General features: G+C 39.9%; 2 protein-coding genes across 6 annotated transcripts in view; one reads left to right on the top strand and one right to left on the bottom strand.

The window, feature by feature from the left end:
* The first annotated feature begins 4,699 nt into the window (after positions 1–4,699).
* LOC128532174 (trypsin inhibitor ClTI-1-like) lies at positions 4,700–6,155 on the top strand. Its single transcript, XM_053506404.1, has 4 exons — positions 4,700–4,786; positions 5,021–5,067; positions 5,147–5,247; positions 5,728–6,155. The coding sequence occupies exons 1-4, from the start codon at positions 4,747–4,749 to the stop codon at positions 5,765–5,767; spliced, it is 228 nt and encodes a 75-aa protein (XP_053362379.1). The 5' UTR covers positions 4,700–4,746; the 3' UTR covers positions 5,768–6,155.
* Positions 6,156–6,564: 409 nt separating this feature from the next.
* The window catches only part of neurl1b (neuralized E3 ubiquitin protein ligase 1B), a 39,684-nt gene continuing 26,799 nt past the window's right edge, over positions 6,565–19,449 (bottom strand). Inside the window, exons 3-6 of one of the 5 annotated variants that reach the window (XM_053506399.1) lie at positions 14,324–14,893; positions 12,582–13,277; positions 9,653–9,775; positions 6,565–8,048 (exon numbers count right to left, since the gene is read on the bottom strand). In XM_053506399.1, the coding sequence (XP_053362374.1) occupies positions 7,801–8,048; positions 9,653–9,775; positions 12,582–13,277; positions 14,324–14,893 (1,637 nt within the window). In that variant the 3' untranslated portion in view covers positions 6,565–7,800. The remainder of the gene's footprint in view (positions 8,049–9,652; positions 9,776–12,581; positions 13,278–14,323; positions 14,894–19,449) is intronic. The other 4 variants (XM_053506401.1, XM_053506400.1, XM_053506402.1 and 1 more) reach the window with 4 other exon arrangements.

Genomic DNA, 19,449 nt, shown 5'->3' with positions numbered 1-19,449 from the left:
GTTTGCATTGCTTTAGTCAATTTTTCTTTCAGTGTCCTATTTGTTTCTACTATACCTGACGACTGTGGATGATAAGGAATGTAAAAATACCAGGACAGTGAAAGATATTTACACTAATTCTGTGTTACCTGTGATGTAAAACATGTTCTGTTATCTGAGTCAATAGCATGAGGCACGCCATAACGAGATATTATTTCTTTCGCTAAGACTCGGGTCACCACCTTTGCATTCTCTCGAGCATATGGGAAAGCTTCCAGCCACCTAGAAAACTGGTTGACCAAAACCAGAAGAAATTTGAACCTATTCTGTGCACACACTAAGCATCTAGATATTAATGAATCAATTGTTCCAAGCATGTTGGCTATGCAAAAGAGTTTTTTCATATCTTCTTTAACCCCCCTTCGTGCGCAATGTGTAATACCATGGAACTCACGCACGAGGAACGGAAGACAATGAGATGGCAGGCACAAACAACCATCAGCACAATACCATAAACTATCAGAAGCAACGTAGGCACCTTGAGCTTGCCAAAAAGAGGAATCATTCAGTGTGGCTGAAGCTTGCAAAGACCATAAATCTACATCGGGAATCAAAGAGCTAGCAAAAAAAGATGTATTGATCAAATCCTAATCAGGAAAAAAAAAATCTGTTTTCGGGCTGCTTAATTAGCAACAATCAGCTAGCAAATTTCCTTGCACTTCCGTAGAGTTATTGATGTAGAAGACATATCAGGACGTATACTAGAGGAGTGAAAAATCTTTGAACAGCAGTCATAATCTGTTTCTACTAGCGTATCGTCATGTGCATTGATCAAGCGCGCCAGAGCATATTCGAGGGTGTCAAAAGAAGAGGTGGATTTTCTCTCTAAGTTACTTATAGAACAAAGAATAATCTCATACCCAGACCTAAGCCTTTATATGATGTGTTTGAAGGTTCTGTAGCACTTGTTTAACCTGATATAGAACATACAAAATTAAAGATGAGAGAGAACAATCTTCTCAGCATCTTGTACCATCACCGTACAGGTGGCCACAGCCCTGAGATAGGCGAGCACATGGTCTCATGGTCACAGTGTACTAACCCCACCTCATCCTTGTGTTTAGCCCACAGACTGCTTGGCACACATTTAAGGGCAGCAGGATGAGAGTTATTCTGTGAAGAAAGAAAACAATTACTTATTACTTACACGCATATTTGTAAGGTAGGAGAAAGGAACTGAATCAGGCACTACAACAGTGAGGTTCGCGCCAGAAAAAGTCATGGACGTGTAGTCTGCTCATCAAATCACGACCTAACAGATTAAAAGGACAATCAGGCATACAAACAAAACGGTGAGAGAGACAAATTCCCTTATCTAAAGGACATGATACAGTTACCTTTGAAGTGAAATAATTTTGTTGAGCAATCCCTTCAATTCCCACAGAGCTTATTCTTTTATTCGAGAGCAGCATCTCAATCACGATTCAGAGCGACATTGTAGCTCCTGTATCCACCAAGAAAGAGAATACGGAACCATCTATACATAATTCTATAAAGGGCAACTCGTTAACCTGAGATCACTCGAAAGTACAAAGTAACATCGCGGGGCTGGAACTCTGCGGGCATCCCTATGCATCATATACTCCTACCTGCATCCCTGAAGGATTAGGAGAAAACACCCCATTAGCATGATGCAACTGACCATCATTCAATTGAGTATACACATTTTGTCCACTACGTTTCTCATCTCGGGCCTTTGTGCGACATTCACAAGCCCAATGACCTTATTTATGACAGTAATAACAATTACCAGACCTACACGGTGTGCTCTGACCCTGCAGACCTCCTCTACCTCTTTATCCTTTACTCTCCACAAACAAACATGCCACTTGTTTGTTTTCTAAAATACCATCTCCTTCCCGTGTTCCAACACGCTCACCTAATTTTTTAATAGAACGATCTGACAATTACAACTTTAAAATTTTCATGATTTCATGTCGACAATTATTCAAGAAGGTGGTAAAGAAAAGTGGGTTAGGGTTTTCTTCAGACACGGGCATACCAAAAGGGTCCAGGTCTCTCGAAACCTCTCAAGAAACTTGAATGTAGTCTCACTCTTTTCTTGTCTACAATTAGTTACCTGTGACAAATCCTAACTAGCATGTTGACATGCGAGAAGATAAGTAGTTAGCTCATCTTTTAAGAGTTTCATAGCCTCATTAGAATTACCCCAATGAAAGTGATATTCCTTCTTTTTTTGTCATCCTCCTTCATCTATGTCATAAATTTTTCCACTACAGCCAATTTCTCTGTTTTAGAGTCTAAGCATTTTACCATTTTTATCAAATCAGTCCCATCATATCCATCTCCCAAAACTGATTGCAAAATGAAGAGATAATCCGCACCCACGAGCTGACAGTGCCTAGAAGCCTTTATCAGCATATCAACAAAATGCAAAGGTTTGTTGGGAGAAGGGAACATCTTAATAATGTCCTTCAGCGTGCTTACAGATGGTGGAAGGATTTTTGGACCCTTTGGTCCCATAGAGAAAACAAACGCAGTGTTTTCTTGTCGAGGTTTGGGGCGAGACCTCTCATCCAGACCTTCATAGTCCGAGTTATCATCATCCTCACCAACCGTATCCTCGGGATCATCCGAAAGAGGGCTGTAAGGAGTTCGTCCTGACACCTTCTTGGGTGTCTTTCCCTTTCCTGAGGCACACCCTTCCGGCGAAGGTGAGCACGGTTTTGTGGGTACAAGGAAGACAGGCACAGATGGGCAGCTCACAAAAGGATTAGTGGGATTCAAATTAGGATAGATTTTCTCAATAATTTGTTGGTTATATGCTGATATTACTATGTCAGCATGATATGGAGGAGGGATCCGAAAAGATTGAGAGAACAGGCGGCTTGAATTTAATTTCGGGTGTGACCTTTGGAATCTTTTTCTTTTGTATTTTAGTTTCTTTTATGTCTAAATATTTATCCCAAATAGCTTTCATTTCTACCCATTTTATAAATATGAATTAACCCGCGACAGAAAGAACCAATATCTTCAACAAACAACAAACAATACAACAAAAAGACAACAAAAGAGCTCAACAAAGACAATAACAAAGAGCGGGCAACAGAATACAGCTTCCACACTATGCTTCAGTTCAAGGAACCTTTCAGAAGCGAGCGCGCATTAAACAGGCATAAAAGCCTCTAGACAATCCTACCCCGTATATGGTCCAGATACCAAAAAACAGTGAGCGTGCTTGCTCTATCCTTATAGAGAGAAAAAAAAGCAGCACTCACCTGATTAGAGGTATCCCGGACGAGCCCCCAAATTGTAAGGATTTCTTGAATTTTGGTAGACCTCCTTTTGTCTACTCAGTGCTCAGCCTGTATTCTGTCTGTCCCGCCTGGATCCAGGGAACCCCTCAATGATACACACAAGTCAGTGCTCAGTGAGACATTCAAAGTTTATTGTGGGAGACAGGAGTATATATATACACACACACACAAAGAACCAAAGAAAAGGTGGATGCAGGAGTGTTTACATCCGATCTGGAATGCTTTTAAAAGATAAGGTGAAGAAGAACATAAATTTAGGAGTAGCTCTGCATTTACGAGCGTTTAACAGTTTTACGACCTTTAACATAAACTACTATAGAATGTTTAATTGAAAGTGCAGCTCTTGTCGTGAGAAAAGGAAGAAAAACACTGTTCTTATGCACACAGAATATCATGAAACACATCTAAAATCAAATATTTCCTACACAAAGGTAGAACTCACAGCTATGTTTAATAGTGAAAGTAGGTATGCACAATGTCAAGAGAGCTCAAGGCTTTAGGACTAAACAACTGTGTAACTGTGTAGTAGAAAAGTAGTGATGGGCACATCAGGTTGAGAAGAGAGGCAGATGAAGTGATGTACCCATCATGGCTAGTGCCTACCGTACAAGCCTGTGGGGCAGTGATTTGATCTGGGTTATCCAAAAGCAAAGATTAGCCACTTTGGTTGGGTGAAAAATATGGTATGATGAGTGGTTTGAGAATTGATAAGGCCAGTTCTTTAGTGACTTTAGCCGTGTGCAAATTACCCTATAATAAGTGTGATTCTTTTTTTTATGAGTGGTGTTTAATTAAAACTGGGACTTGTGATTAATTTTTTTTGTTCTTGCTGGGAGTTATTTCCACTGAGCCCCTAAAGGGACATGGGCGGAAAAAAATTCCACCTTGAAAAAAAAATGCGAGGAATTTTTTTTTTTTTGCTTTTTTTGTTTGTTTGCGAGATCACGCGAACATTTCATGAGATCTCGCGAACATTTTGCGAGATCCCGCTTATTGACTCTTCACCGGTGCCGATTTAGTCCAGCAGGTAGCAGCAATGCTCCCTAAAGCTTGATCCTTGTCGGGAAATTGCACATTCAGTTTGTACTCGGAACTTACCCATTCTATATTTTGGCTCTGGAAGTATGAGTGACGTGGTCTAGAATTTTTATTTCCTATGTCCCATTTTTTTCTTCTATAGTTTTTCTTTTTTCGTTTTTAAACCCCCTTTTCCCTCTTATGATTGTGTTCTGTTATTCTGCACAAAAAAATAGTTCAAGTTAGACATCAATGACTCTTAGATTGATCTTAGATATGATATGTTATTGTGAAATGACTCTTTCATGATCTTTGCCAAAATTCGAGCCCCGCCTTTTGGCAGAGTGATAAATAACTGTGCGCACAGACCTGACCCTCATTACAACCTTTTCAGTGTCTGAGTCAGTTCATCATGTTTGTGCAGATCGCTCTCTTACTTCTCTCTGTGGCTGGTGAGTGTCTTAGATCTTTTAGATAAAATAAAGATCTGGATTAAACATGTAAAACATCAGCTTATGTTTTTTTTGTATACTCTGCAGGATCACTGTTTAGATCGAACAAGAATAATCTACTAAAAAAATCTATGTAAACGGATGCACTCTTGATGCTTCCCAGTGCACTGGTGTACAGTATACTGTATGTAGTTTTTAGGCTGAAATGAATGTTTTTCCACTACTTCTTTCTAGCATTGACAAAAGCAGCTGCTGGTAAAGACCCTGTTAATAAAGTGGAGGTGGGTGAAGAAGCAATATTTCTCTTCTGTTTGCGGTGGTTTGAGTGTGCCGTAATGCAATGCCTGTTTGTTTTGACAGCCTGCTTGCGAGAAGTATGAGACTAGGGGATGCACACGTGATTATACACCTGTGTGCGGGGCTGATGGGAAGACCTATTCAAATGAGTGCATGCTCTGTTGGTAGGTTCCTACTGCACAGTTTCCCAAGCCTGTCCTTTACATTTTTACATTTTACAGTTTCTATCAGGTTTCCTGGGAACAGAAAAACTAGGTGCACGAACAGGGTTGTGAACCTATGCTCTACTGATTGCAACAACAAAAAAAATCTTATAATCTTGTTTCTTGCATTCCTTATCTAACCCAGTTCTCCATTGCATCCATGGGGACCACTGCTTTTTTTTTTTTGCCCCAGTTCTTGATACGCATGAACTGGGTAATCAAGGGCTGTACAGGTCTCAATTTCCTGACCAAAGTGTGTTGAGAGGGCAACAACAAAAAAAATTTGGCTGAGGGGCCCTTTCTTTCACCAACTCCTAATATGCCTTTCTTTTCAGAGGAACAAAACAAATACATGCATATAGAGTACAATCATATTTAATTTTTGCATTGCAGCAAGTTTAAGCTGAGTGCTTATTCCGATGTTCTTTCTTTCTTTTACAGGCTGGTCAACACTTACATAGTGAAACATGGGCCATGTTGAAACACCACCACTTCAGCTGTGTTAAAATGGTCAGCATATGTGCAAGCTGGACATATAATGTGTGAAAATATGCAATTAAAAAAAAAAAAAAAATGTTTGGGTTTTAATTCTATAATAAAGAAATGAAGATTCCTGCTGCAGTAAATAAAAGTTTGTGTTGACTGTTAATAATGAGCTACTGACCCTACCGCTTCTTCATGTACAACTATGTACAGTATGTTCGGTACACAAGTGAAATAACATTTCTCTCTGCATGAGTCTAAATATGACAAAAAAAGATTAATTTGCCCTTAATATGCCTGTGACAGGTGGATCTAGAGTCGTTATTTAAAAAATGAGGCTTTATTCAACACATAGTCTAAATAATCTAGTGTGCATTATAGCCGTAGTGATGCACAATTAATCAAATAAAAATCTAATTCATATTTCTGAACTGGTGCTTAATTATAAAAGTCTGCCATTTATTACATAATAAATAATTATTGGCAAACATCCTCAAAAATGAGTTTAGTTGTGCCATTATTTGCTGGTATTCTAGATAAATACTTTAGAATACAAAATGGTACATTTTATAGCTGCATATTGCAGTTTATAGATTGACACCCCACCTCGTGCCCTAAGTCTCCTGGGGTAGGCTCCAGGCCCCTATGACCTGTCTACAGGATAAAGAGGTATAGAAGATGAATGGGAGAATATATATAAAATGTATAAAATGTTTAACCCCAAAAAAGAGTGAAGATTAAAGAAGCAAAACTTTATTTATTCCAAAAACCCTGAAATAAGCCTAGAACCCTCAGTCATGTGTTAAAGGCAGGTTTATTAGTTTATAGAGGTGCTAATGGTGGCACAGTGGCTTGCACCTCAAGGTCCTGGGTACGATTCCCATGTCGGGGTCTGTGTGCATGGAGTTTACATGTTCTCCATGTGCTTGGTTGGTTTCCTTTGGGTTCTCCTGTTTCCTCTCACAGTTGAAAAACACGCAGATTAGGCTAACTGGCGTTCCCAAATTACCCGTAGTGTGTGACTGTGTGTGAATATTGACTGGAGGTCCTACCTGGTCATACAAAATGTAAATAAACACAATAGTCACCACGGGACTCCACGTTCCCTAGTTGGAACATGACGAGATGGAACAGTGCTAATAATAATAAAACAACTTTCGAAAACATTAAAATGCGAAATTCTGGCCTATTTGGAACACTTTTCTAGCGTTTTGTGTGCTGTGTGGTTAAAACTTTACACCTCTACACTGACCTGATGTTTATATATTCTATTAAATGTGCAGAGATTGTGTGTGAAATTAAAAATGTGCAAGGGTTTCCTTAATAAAAGAATGCATTTTTATACTGGTTATATACCATTTCACATAATCATACAACCATAATAATGAAATGAGCTTTCATACAAAAAATATAGTTTATGTATCTCCCTAAAATAAAGTCGCTGTCCATAAAGAAATGCCTTCAGATGACGTCTATCTGCAGATACAGTTTACCCAGTCAAGTGCAATAAATGTCCTCTCATCTTTTACTGTACAAATGAACAGATTTCCTTTATTATCCATTTAACACAACTGGAAACACATAGATTTACTTTTAAAATACCAAACCAAAATAATTATTCATTATTATCTCTTTACAACTTACTGTTAGTTCTATTGATTAAAAAGCCTCTCAGGGTCTTTCTGATAAAAGTTGTATATACTATATATCTCTGTTTATCAAATATGATTGTCAGGTTGGTAGGCGCTGCTTTTGAGACGAAGGTCACTAAAGGCACTAAAATGTCTGAGCGAGCATCAGACAAACCTGCTGTTCCGAACAATAATAATAATTAAAAAATACAACAACAATCCACTGCTTTTGAACTGGGTAGGAAAAGGGAGGAGGGGGGGGGGGGGAATAGGGTTGGGTATAGAGAGTGAGGTTACGCTACAGGAGTCAAAGCTACAGAACAGTCCTGAAATGCTAACTCGGTTCAGAGTAGAACGCCGTTTCTCAGCCGCTTGTTGGGTTCTGAGTCTGTGAGTCCTCTCATGGCCTGTACGTTTTTATCACGTCCTTGATGGGTCTCCGGCAGATAGGGCAGCCAGCGTTGATCTGTTTCTTGAGCTTGAGTCCACACTCGTGACAGAGACACATGTGTCCGCATGTGTAAATGACAGTGTCCACCTCTTGATCGAAGCACACGGTGCATTCGCCGCTCTTGGTGTTCAGTGGCATCTCTGTAAAGGACAGGCTGGGCGAGACAGGGGGGCTAAGAGGAGAGCTGGGGGCTGTTACTGAGCACAAACACATAGATCACAGGATTTAGTTACAGTAGTAAATACATCATTAACAATACACTACTGCTATTCTGCAGTTCAAAATGACTACTCGGTATCTGTGTACAGTAAATGCATGTATTTGTACAGTATAGCTGTGCATATTGGGTTATTTAACAAACACACACAGTGTTTACAGTTTACAGAACTACCCATGTAAATGATCTGTTCGTCAAGCAGCAATGGACCTTTCACACACTTATATTTTTATTGTATGCCAAAAACAAACCAATCCTCCTACTGGGATAGAGGCATAGTGATTAGCCCTGTCACCTTGCACCTCCGGGGTTTAGGTTCAGATCTCTAGGATTGGGTACCGAACCCGCTGTTAATATGGCATCGGTACCTATATAACTGGTGTGTACTAGAACCCGATCAGAACACAGATTTCGGTGCCACTTAAATGCAATTGAAATATTGAAATTTCTTGACTAAGGAAATGCACACATGTCGGAAATCTTTAATAATACAAATCCAACTAATCGTTGCAGTAACTCGAGTGTCCATGTTGTTTTCACGTTCCAACTTACAGTACAAGCACAACTCCGCAAATCAGACCATCCGATGAGCACCGGAATGCAGTAGTCACACTTGCTCTGTTGGCAACGAGTAGCTTTAGCTAGCTAAGCTAAACACACTTTGCTACATTATTGTACTTGTGTTAGGTAGTATGAACATTGGTTGTTTGTACTTAAATACAATTACTATATTTTATACAAATTACTATATTTATGCATACTTTGAGGCATTCTTTAATGGTTTTTTTTAAGTATCGGTTCAGGCACAGTTAAGGCACCATTATCATAAAAAACTCAAATGATACCCAACCCTAATGTTCTCCCTGTGAACATTAGAGAGGTTTCAGGTACTTTGGTTCCCCCCACAGTCCAAAGACATAGAGATTAGGCTAACTGCCGTTCCCAAATTGCCTGTAGCATGTGAGTGTGTGTGTGCCCTGTAATGGATTGGCATCCCATCCAGGGTGTACCCTGCCTCGAGCCCTAATCTACTGGGATAGGCTCTAGGCCCCCCACGACCTTGTATACAACATAAAAAGGTATCGATAATGGGTGAGTCCTACTAAAAGTAAATATGTTTGTACAAGACAGAGTGGTCATGGGACAGGAGCTAAAACAATTACTTTAAAAAATATGAGAATGAGTTTAAAAAATTTTTATTTTAGATTTTAATTTTTTAGATTTTATTTTATTTTATTTTTATTTTATTTTAGAAATATGTAGAAATCATAATTAATCATTATTTGGCAGAGGATTTCAGGTCCAACAGTGAAACAGTTAAATTCTTCCTCTTCAAAGGCATTTGAAGGTTTTGTATCATTTAACCAAAAATCTTTTTTTAACATCATACTTACATTAATTTTCCCTTGCTACATAAAATGATAATAAAATCTTATCTATGTTAGTAAAACATTTTAAACGGTTCCTTTTTGTCCTGAACAGAAGGTGACAGTTAAGGGTGTAAGCTTAGCTACAAAGAGAAGCCTAGATGTAGCAGATAGATTATTCTAAAATGAACACTCAGAGCGCTGTATGTTCACTTACCGAGGGAGGACTCAGAGGCAGATGAGGATCGATTGACACTAAAAGTCAGGTCAGAGTCGCTGTCATCAGACGCTGTGCCATGGGATACAGAGGGGGACGTGGATGGACTTGCCTGCAGTGTTCCTTGAATGTTGAGAAATGAGAGCGAGACAATTTAATTCACTACGCAGAGAAAGGTTGAGGTTTGGTATATACTTGTGCATAACTGTTACAAAACTTACAAGTTAGGCTTATTTGGCCTGTGTTTTCTGTGGTCATATTCCAGATTTGGTGGATACCAAAATGAAATAAAAATCAATTTGATCAAATATCTTGTTCTAAGCACCTAAAGGATGATAGTCAAGGATGAAAATCAAGGACAAGATATTAAAGAAAGAAATCTGGATCCTATAAAATGGTGAGTCAGTGCTCCAGTGTGTATCTCATGATAGAGATACACATACACACACACTCATAGATGAGGTCACACAAGCATTTTATTTGCACCATGTCGAGCCAGCTACTTAAGGGGTGGTGACCCTAGCTAGATATTTAATATATATAAAGCAATTAAGATACACTGTATGGGCAAAAGTATTTGGGCAATCCTGCAATTACATTGTATCCAAATACAGTGAAACCTCGGATTGTGAGTAACGCGGTTTGTAAATGTGCCGCAAGACAAGCAAAGATTTTTAATAAATTTTTACTTGAAAAACGAGCAAGTCTTGGTTTACGAGTACCTAGTATCATGTAGCATGCGTTTTTTGTTGTGACGCCGAGCGTCACGTGATCACAACTGAGCTAATGTTTTTCCTCTCTCTTGCACTGCGTGATTGTGGGTAATCATCTCCGCTGCAGGGTCTTAGTGTGCGTCTCTTACTGGTATAATCAACATCCGTGCACGCATTTTCTCCCTCAGCCTGTCGTTTTGTGTGTGCGCACTCGTAATTTGACACAGTGCTGGTTCACACACTCTCTCTCCCTCTCTCTCGCCTTTAGTATGTGTATGTGCGTGTGTTTGTAAACCGGCATGGTGTCAAATTACGCGCAAGCACACACATAACGACAGACCCAAACACACACACAGTGCCTGCTATTTCTGTTATTTCTAATGGAAAAAATTTAATTTGGTTTACGAGTGTTTTGGAATACAAGCCCACTTCCTGAACAAGTTATGCTTGTAATCCAAGGTTTCACTGTACATAACAGAAAAGCTTCTACTCTTTTTGGAAGGCTGTCCACAAGATTTTGCAGTGTTTCTATGGGGATTTGTGCCCATTGATTCTGTAGAGCATTTATCAGGCCAGGCACCAATGTTAGATAAGGCCTTGCGAGAATGAGACTCTCCATTCCAGTTCATTCCAAAGGGGCTTGATGAGGTTGAGGTCAGGGCTCTTTGTGGGCCAGTCAAGTTCTTCCACACCGAACTCATCAAACCATGTCTTAATAGATCTTTGCAATGGGGCACAGTCATTTTGCAATAGAAAAGGGCATTCCCAAAACTGTTGTCACAAAGTTGGTAGCATAGCATTGTCCAAGATGTCTTGGGATGCTAAAGCATTAAGATTGCCCTTCACTGGGGATAAGAGGCCTGATTGAAACATCTGAATTCAATAATTAACAGGTTCGGCCAAATAGTTTTGTCCATATAGTGTACATTAGTTAGTGTTCGTTAGCTTGGGGCTGTGTTCTTAATAATGAAATTATATCCTTTGTAAGATCTGACCCCTATTATGGTTTCACCACCAAATAAGTGGATATACATGAATGACTGTATGTGAAAACATCAAGAGTAACTACTGCTGGGGTCTAAATCGCAGATTCTGTAATATTAGGTATGAAAGTCAACCAGAATTGTAAGTTTGGGATTTTATAGCACCAAATGTGGACCCTGCATACTAAGAGAGAATCTACAACTGAAGTGCATTCACTTTTAGACCTTACTTGAGTGATAGTTTGATTGATTGATTATTATTGAAATCAATATCAGAGTTAATACTGGATTGTTGCAGCTCTGCAATGTCATATTTCTACTGCTATATATAGTTACATAACCCTATACGAAGTGAGTGTTCAGTTCATGCCCACAGTGATGAGCAGAGCTGCATCTCAATTCTTCTTTCACTCAAAAATGCATCATTCACTTATAAACAAAACTGGCAGTAGAATCACCTGCTTTCTAACTTTCTGACTTCCTAACCATTCGCAGCATTCGCCTGATGCACATCACCTGAACATACAGAGTTCCGAAGTGTACACCTTAGTTTCCGTGCATCTGCATATCCCTAAACCTTGTGCTTTCCAGCGGCTCTAGGTGATTTTCATTCGTCAAGTTACAGATGAATCATTCTGAAGTAAACACTCGTCCCTACATTTTACATATAGCCACAATGTACATGTTCTACTCTGCCAGAAAATTAGCCCTGTGACACCAATATTTACACTTTAAATGCCATGAACACTAAATATCCTACAGGACATGCCATTTGTTTAACTGCGTTTTCACCAGCATACCCTGTCGACTGATGTATCAGTCTGTGTGAGCGCATGGCCAGCCTACGCTCCATACAAATCACATAATTGGGCTCAGGGTTTTATTTTGGCGCAATAACACAGAGCAAAATAGCATCCCATAATAAGGCAGACTGAAGGATGAGCAAGGAGCTATTTCTGGGGGTATAAAAAGCCTTGGAGAAAACCTGCTTAATGAGGCAGGCCAGAAACGCCTATTCTCCAGCGACAAGAGAACTGAATGACAGGAACAAGCAAATCCCTCTCACAGCAGAGCTCTATTTCAGACCACTTAATAACCTGTCTCTCTCTATCCTGCACTAATATTTAACATTATGCCTAAAGGTTATTTTAAATAAAATGCAAAAGAAAATATTTTAAAAATGTTTGAATAAAGCTAATGATTATTTTAAGATCACCTCACACTGACACTTGCCTAATATCCTGAGTCGGTTGACGGCACCACGTAGAGCAAAGAAGGTCCACAGAGCCTGAGAGGAGTCGACACACAGCAAGCGTCCACGCGCTACCCCGTTAATCCCAAGATGCACTTCTCCATCGGGCAGAAGCCTGAAGCTCAGCACGTCACCAGGCGCAGGCGCAGGGAGTCCACGCTGCACTACCCAGTACTCCTTACGATCTAGGAGAGCATCAGGCTCAGCAGGTAGCTCTGCAGCGTGCAGTGTGCCCGGGTCACATGAAGTCATGCCAAAAAGCAGCATGCCAAGGCAAGACGGGCCCATGTGACTCACCTCCACAAACATAGTCTCACCAAGCCTCATGGGCCTGTCGCTGAACACCAAAGTCCGCATGCCATCCGAATTGTGGACGCAGGCCATAGCGCGGTCGCTGGACAGGAGTACGTCACCGCCGCGCACCGGGTGAAATCTCAGGTCGGCATCAAGGGTAGAGGGAAGGCCACGGGATAACCTTTGAACACCGAAAGAGGATGAGGAGGAACAGCACGGGCTTAGCTGCGAGGAGCTGCTCAGGTGCAAGGCAGCCATCTTGGCAGCCTGGTTGCTTTCTAACTGGTTGTTGCTGTAGTTTGCTGAGTCATGGTTGCTTGGAGGCAGGTAGGCACTGAGACGTGCCACGCTCAGGCAGCTTGTACTGTCGGCGAACGTGCTTTCTGGAAGAATAGAGAAAATCATTAGGTCAGGTGTTACACTTTCTGTTTAAAAAAGAACCCTCCATGTGACACTTTTAATACAAGTAAAATAAACAACATGTTTCTAAGATATATTAACATCATAAGTTACCACAAAGAAACTTCTCTATTAATCTAAACGGACGAGAGATTCTCTGCTGTGCCGTTTCCCCTAAAAGGCAATGTACAATGCATGCATCTTGTACTGTACAGAGAGGTTGTACAAAATGTCCAAAGGTTTTATTACGATTGTAATACATCATACAGTCACCAGAGGGCTGTAATAAAACAGTAAAACTGCTTCTTTAATTTCCCAGTGAAATAGATCAGACAAGCGGATCAAGGTGCAGGCCCTGACTGACAAGCTAGACACAACATTTGCATGGGTCTGGTTTTACTCAGTTGGCAGACTTGTGGCCTCCCAGGATATCAGTCCCAGCGAGGCTCTCTCTCTCTCCCGGGATCCACGGCGACTCTTACCAAATATGGCCACGCCGACCGACAGACAGAAGATAAATAATGAGACAGAGTGGATAGGAGAGTGAAAGAGTGCTGTTTGGCCTCCTACACTGTGTGTGTATTTTGCTTTAGGTGCAGGATATGAACCAGCACTGTACCACACACACACACTAAAGCCGCTCGCCTGTCAAGGCGTGATAGTGACCATCGGCACCTCTGTCATCATGACGTCTGTCCCTCTGGCATTCTGCCGTCCTCAGGGGCCTCTTTAAAGCAGTTTAGACTCAGTGGAAATACATACAAACTGCTATGCTGATTTTTTTTTTTTAAGGGTCCAGATTTACCATAATACTGTACAGTGAGTATGGCTCTTTTATGAACAGCTGTTAGAATTCATCAGAAGTCTCCTCATGCTATAAATATCCTTCTGTTTAATTACCTACGCTGTTACCTGGTCCACTAACCAAATGGTTTCTACTTCCAAAATGTTACTCTTTTTTTTTTTAATGTTGTAAGCAAATGGGAGACGTATACTTATTACACTTCTTGATTAATGACCAAGCACTTACCAAGCAGTGTGACCTCCTGCGTGATGCCGTAGATGTCAATGATGGCCCAGAGCGGACGGGCAGTACTCAGGCCGCAGTGGAACAATACAGGCTCACCGTCATTCACCGTGTAGAAGACGCGGCCGTGCCGATCAGCCCAGAAAGCCAGCACGTTGTCCTTTGCAGCCAGCCTTTCTGGCAGGGCCTTGGCCCAGTATCCGGGCCGTGCGACCAGGTCCGGGCAGGCGTATTTGGGGATGTCGGATGAGGTGAGCTCACCCGGGTCTAGACTGGTGAAGCCAAAGCGTAGTGCGCCACTCCAGCCTGAGTGCACCCCCGACAGGCGCAAGCGTACCTGCTCGTAAAGACGGATGGGCCTCTGGCTGAACGTCAGGCCATGGCAGAAGCTGTTCTTGCGTGTTGCACGTCGCAGCTGGGCATCCAGACGGATGTTTTTGCCCTTGGCGTGCGGGTGGAAGCGTGGAGACTCCAGATTAACAGCCAGTGCAGATGATCGCCTCTCCACCGTGCCATGAGGAAGAATGTAATACTGGCGATTAGCCACAGGGCGGTGCTGTAGGTTTGCATCTACTAGAGCAAAAAGAAAATTCAGGCACACATGAATGTAATGGCTTTTACAAGATGAAATTGAGAAACTGTTATAAAAACGTAGGGAATAACAAAACATTATTATAGTATATATTTTATGCCCAATATGTATACTTAGTACTATTACTGTACATTTAAAAAGACACAAATCAAATGGGACATAGTTGTGCTTTGCCAAATTGCAAAATGTTTTGTTTAGTAATAAATGACACTGTAAAATCTAAGAGGTGCACCAGAGTTCACATGTTACTCCCTGCTATTAATAAGGATTAAATGCGATATTTTAATTCAGTGCCAGAATATGAAAACAAAGCTGAACGTTTTGTTAATAAGACATGACATCAGCCGCAAAAAGTAACAGCTGCTCCTTAGAGAAAACAATGCGTTTATGAGTCACACATCAATTACTGAAATCCCTAGAATCTCTCGAGACTCTGACCTATTAGTCCAAGTAGACTTTGCTGTATTTAAAGAGCATTATTCCTGTAACTCGCTTCCGATGGGGGAGAAAAAGAAGGGGGGAAAAAAGTTCCCACAACGTCCCGTCCCTCCCTCTGACATCCCACACATTTGCTAATGCTGGCCAGATAAATATACCCTCCCAATCTCACTTTAATGGACAACATGAGGAGAACATTTGCCTTTGGCCATGATCTTGGTGGTTAACAGCATGGAAAAGGCTTTTACGCCTGGAACAATAGCATACCATCAGCGCCACTAAAGGCCATGGACATGACAGCATTGACAGATCTCCCAGCAGCCAAGGCAAATATAGCCGTTTAAAAAAAAAATCAGAGCAAGCCGCTAGCAGTTAGAATTGCGCTGTACACTGCGAACAACTGGTCTTGAGCAAAACATAGACCGAGCTCTGAAATCCATGCTGGGTGTGTCTATATGAAGAAATCCAGATCGAGTGTGCTAATAGAAATATCCATGCAAATAAATCTCTGCACATATAAAACACATTCACATTATATAAATGCAAACAATAATGTGTTTATAAGTGCATTGTATTTCCCACAACAATAACAGAAAAAAATTAGCAGTGACCCCAGTCTAGGCTGAACTGATCCCGGGGGCTTGCAGTGGTTCCGTTCTCGGGAAAAGCCCCTTAACTTGCTTCAGTGTTGAATCCTATTATCAGTGCTTTCCATCTCAGTGATGTTTTAATGTAATAACATTCTAAACCATGATCCTGCACTGGAAGGCCATCACTATAAATGGTCTGAGTGCTCCAATCAATCAAGTTCTCACAATCATGATATTCAATGTGCATAATACTGTACAACACTTAGTTCCGAGTGGTAATAATGGACAGCAACGGCACAGGGATAGGTATCACTCTGTGTCAATATGTTCTAAAAACTATTAAGGACATTAACTGTCGGTCACAGTGTGGGTAAGAGTAGGTCGTTACAGTCTGCAGTACTGAGGAGAGAGCAGCTACCTGCCAAAACCCACATTTAAAACCAATTACGAGTGCACTATTATCAAAAAAAAAAAAAAAAAAAAACATCTTTTAACTTTATGTCATCGTAAACACTATGCTCAGTAATTGCTTCCAAGTTATTCCAAATTGCCTTTGTGTAACGACTAAGGTGATCTACAAACTCTCTCTAACTCCTAATCAAGTGCACTATTTGGAATAAATTAAGAAAATATATTCAGTTAACTATCACAAGACTATTATGTGGTAATTCTTTTATCACCGCACTGACTTCCAAATTATTTTGATATATATTATTATTTTTTTATACATTTTTATTTTTTGCATTTAATGTGGTAATATGTTGCAGTTTCTCTAAAATCCTACAGGTGGTGCACTCTAAACTTTTCACAAATTTGCAGGCAGTGTAACGTTCTTTTCAGCGGGAGCAAATTATTTCTCGGGTTTGTTTACAATTGTAACACAACCTAGAAAAAATTCATAGCTACTCTGGACTCGTTTTAAAATCATAATACATACAGAATCGCAAGACGAATAGAATCGCCACCCAAGTTTGGTGATAATATCATTTCGGCTTGTCCATCGTGATTCCCATCCCAACTACTTTGTCTGTGGAACAAGCGATTGTACACGCTAGCGCAATAGATTTTCATTTAAAGCTATTAGACTTTTAACCTCAGTACCTGGAAGCTAGCGTATTTATTCTAAAGCAGAATAAACTGAAATATACAAAGAAACTTATGAGATTTACAAGACCGTCCACTATGAAAATCTCTATGAAAGGCACCAAGTTTCCTTTTTAAACTAAACTGAACTCAATGAGAACAGAACACTCAAGTAGTGTGGGGAAAAAAAAATCATACCAGGGTAGACTGATGACTAATGTCTTACAGTTCTACCTGTACATCAGGATGGCAATGCCAGGCCTAGTGCCTCTAAAGCAGTGGTTCTCAAAGTGGTATTTATGAAGCATAGCCAGGGGTGTAGGTGAATCAAGTCAGACTCCAATCAAGTTCCAGTCATGTTGTGTTCTGTTAGAGGATCAAAAAGTCATTTTTCTCCTTTAGTACCAGGACATAAGGAATAATTCGGTTAAGCAGGTTAGCTAAAAGTCTTATATGATTATGTTGTTTAAAATCCTTTACATAGCTTTTAAAACTGTAAGACAGCTGTATACGACAGCTTTGAATCATATTACACCAGGCGCTTGGAGCTACAGAACATTTTCTCCCTTCCAACTCACTAGTGTTCCAGATTTATTTAATGATTCTATCTCTTTTTAGTTTCATCTGATTCTTATGTACTGTAGTTTCTTAAAGAAATGCTAAAAAAAAAAAAAAAAATGATCCAAATATTATATAAAGTCTGGTAATATTGGCTTTACATTCCTTCTTTTTTTAGTTTTCTTTAACACTTGATAAACATCTCAGTCTGCAGAGATGTTGTTGGGAGACCAAAGGTTTACTTCATAAATAGATCGGAGGTGCAAGGCAGGAAAAAAAAAAAAAAAAAAAAAACTCCAGTCGCCTCCTCACAAGCTGTGTGATTTAGGGCCCTTTTTCCGCCACTCTGTGTACAGGCGAAAGCGAAACGAGAGCCTTGAACTCCACTTGTGAAACACAGCAGGGTTTTGCTCACGTTCCAAATATAGATCTGCTTGATGTGACGGCAAATAGGCACTGTGGCATTGTGGCTACAGTCCAGTTGTCGAACCTTACTCGAGTACGTTCGCGAAAGCCGTTCTGTGGATCTGTCAGAGTTCTACAGGAGCAACCACTGCAAGCTTTAACATGTTGTGTCGAAAACAGGTTTTAAAACATAAAGAATAGTGAGCAGTCAAGAAACAACACCAGACCTTGTTATCACTTGCCACGAAAGTCGAAATGACACTTGTTGTTATATTTGAATGTTAACGTGATGCAAAATATCCGATATTGCTTCGCATTTGCATTGCGGTAGATGCTTTGCAATGTGTATGAAGAAAAATCGCATTCTGTTTTAACCTTATGTTGTATATTTTAATGAAATGACAGACAATTGTCAGAAAAACTTAACTTGACTTTCTCGCAGCGAATGTAACCGATTTCACAAATGAAGGAACTGAAAAATGCTGATCGCTTCATAGTTCACTTCCCCAAGGAGACAAAATTGACCACAAGGCTTCGAATGAAACGCAAATTGCACAGGCTCATGTGATCTGTAAATTTACTTCTAAAATAAATATGCCTTACAACAGATCTGATACAAATTCACAATACAGTATGTTTCAATGATCAATAATGACTATTATACTGAACTATAATTAGTTTTTAAACTATAACAATATCTGTCTTTAAAAAAAAAAAAAAAAAACAACAACAACACTAAAACAAAAACAATAATAATCATAAATTAATTGGTTGAGCAAATGAACATAATTCAGTTTAATGTGTACTTATTATGTATGACAATCACTCACTTAATTAAACAATATATTAATAGGCTTTTCCCTATTTTTTTACCAGACTTGCTAGTTGTTAGATAATAGTGATGAAGTAATTAAGGGCTATTTCTATGTTTTGGAAATCTGTTTGAATCTGATCTCACATATTCCTAAATAGTTCTTCTTTAAAAAATAATCTTTCTTAATAAACACCGAATTTAAATAAGCATGCATGTGAAATCTGTGTTATTGGAGAAAATAAAAATCTATCCTGATCCTAACACCATCACACCCACAGTTATGTCTGAATTATAAATCACTCTGCAGCTGGACTACGCACATGTGAACCATGACATAATGAAAGCTGTAGTCCAATGTTTCCTGTATTATAGTGCCTGGTCTGGTAATTAAAAGAAAGGGCATGTCACGGCAGAGACACCAGAGAGTGAGAAATCTCACTGAGTATACTTTTTTTATTCTTTAGAAAGGAAACTTCTGTGATAAACTCTCCTCTGGGAATCTATGCACATAATGTAGCCTCATTGCATCCAGCACTGTAGTACTGCCTAACCCTACGAAATGGAAATAATTATCGTTCAATCATAATTTGTAATTTTCTCCAAATATAAATCATTGCATGAGTGGAATCGAATTAAATCTGAATTATTT

This window comes from Clarias gariepinus, chromosome 10 (assembly GCF_024256425.1).
Source record: "Clarias gariepinus isolate MV-2021 ecotype Netherlands chromosome 10, CGAR_prim_01v2, whole genome shotgun sequence".
Classification (NCBI taxonomy): Eukaryota; Metazoa; Chordata; class Actinopteri; order Siluriformes; family Clariidae; genus Clarias; species Clarias gariepinus.
This window is presented reverse-complemented; position numbering and strand designations above follow the sequence as displayed.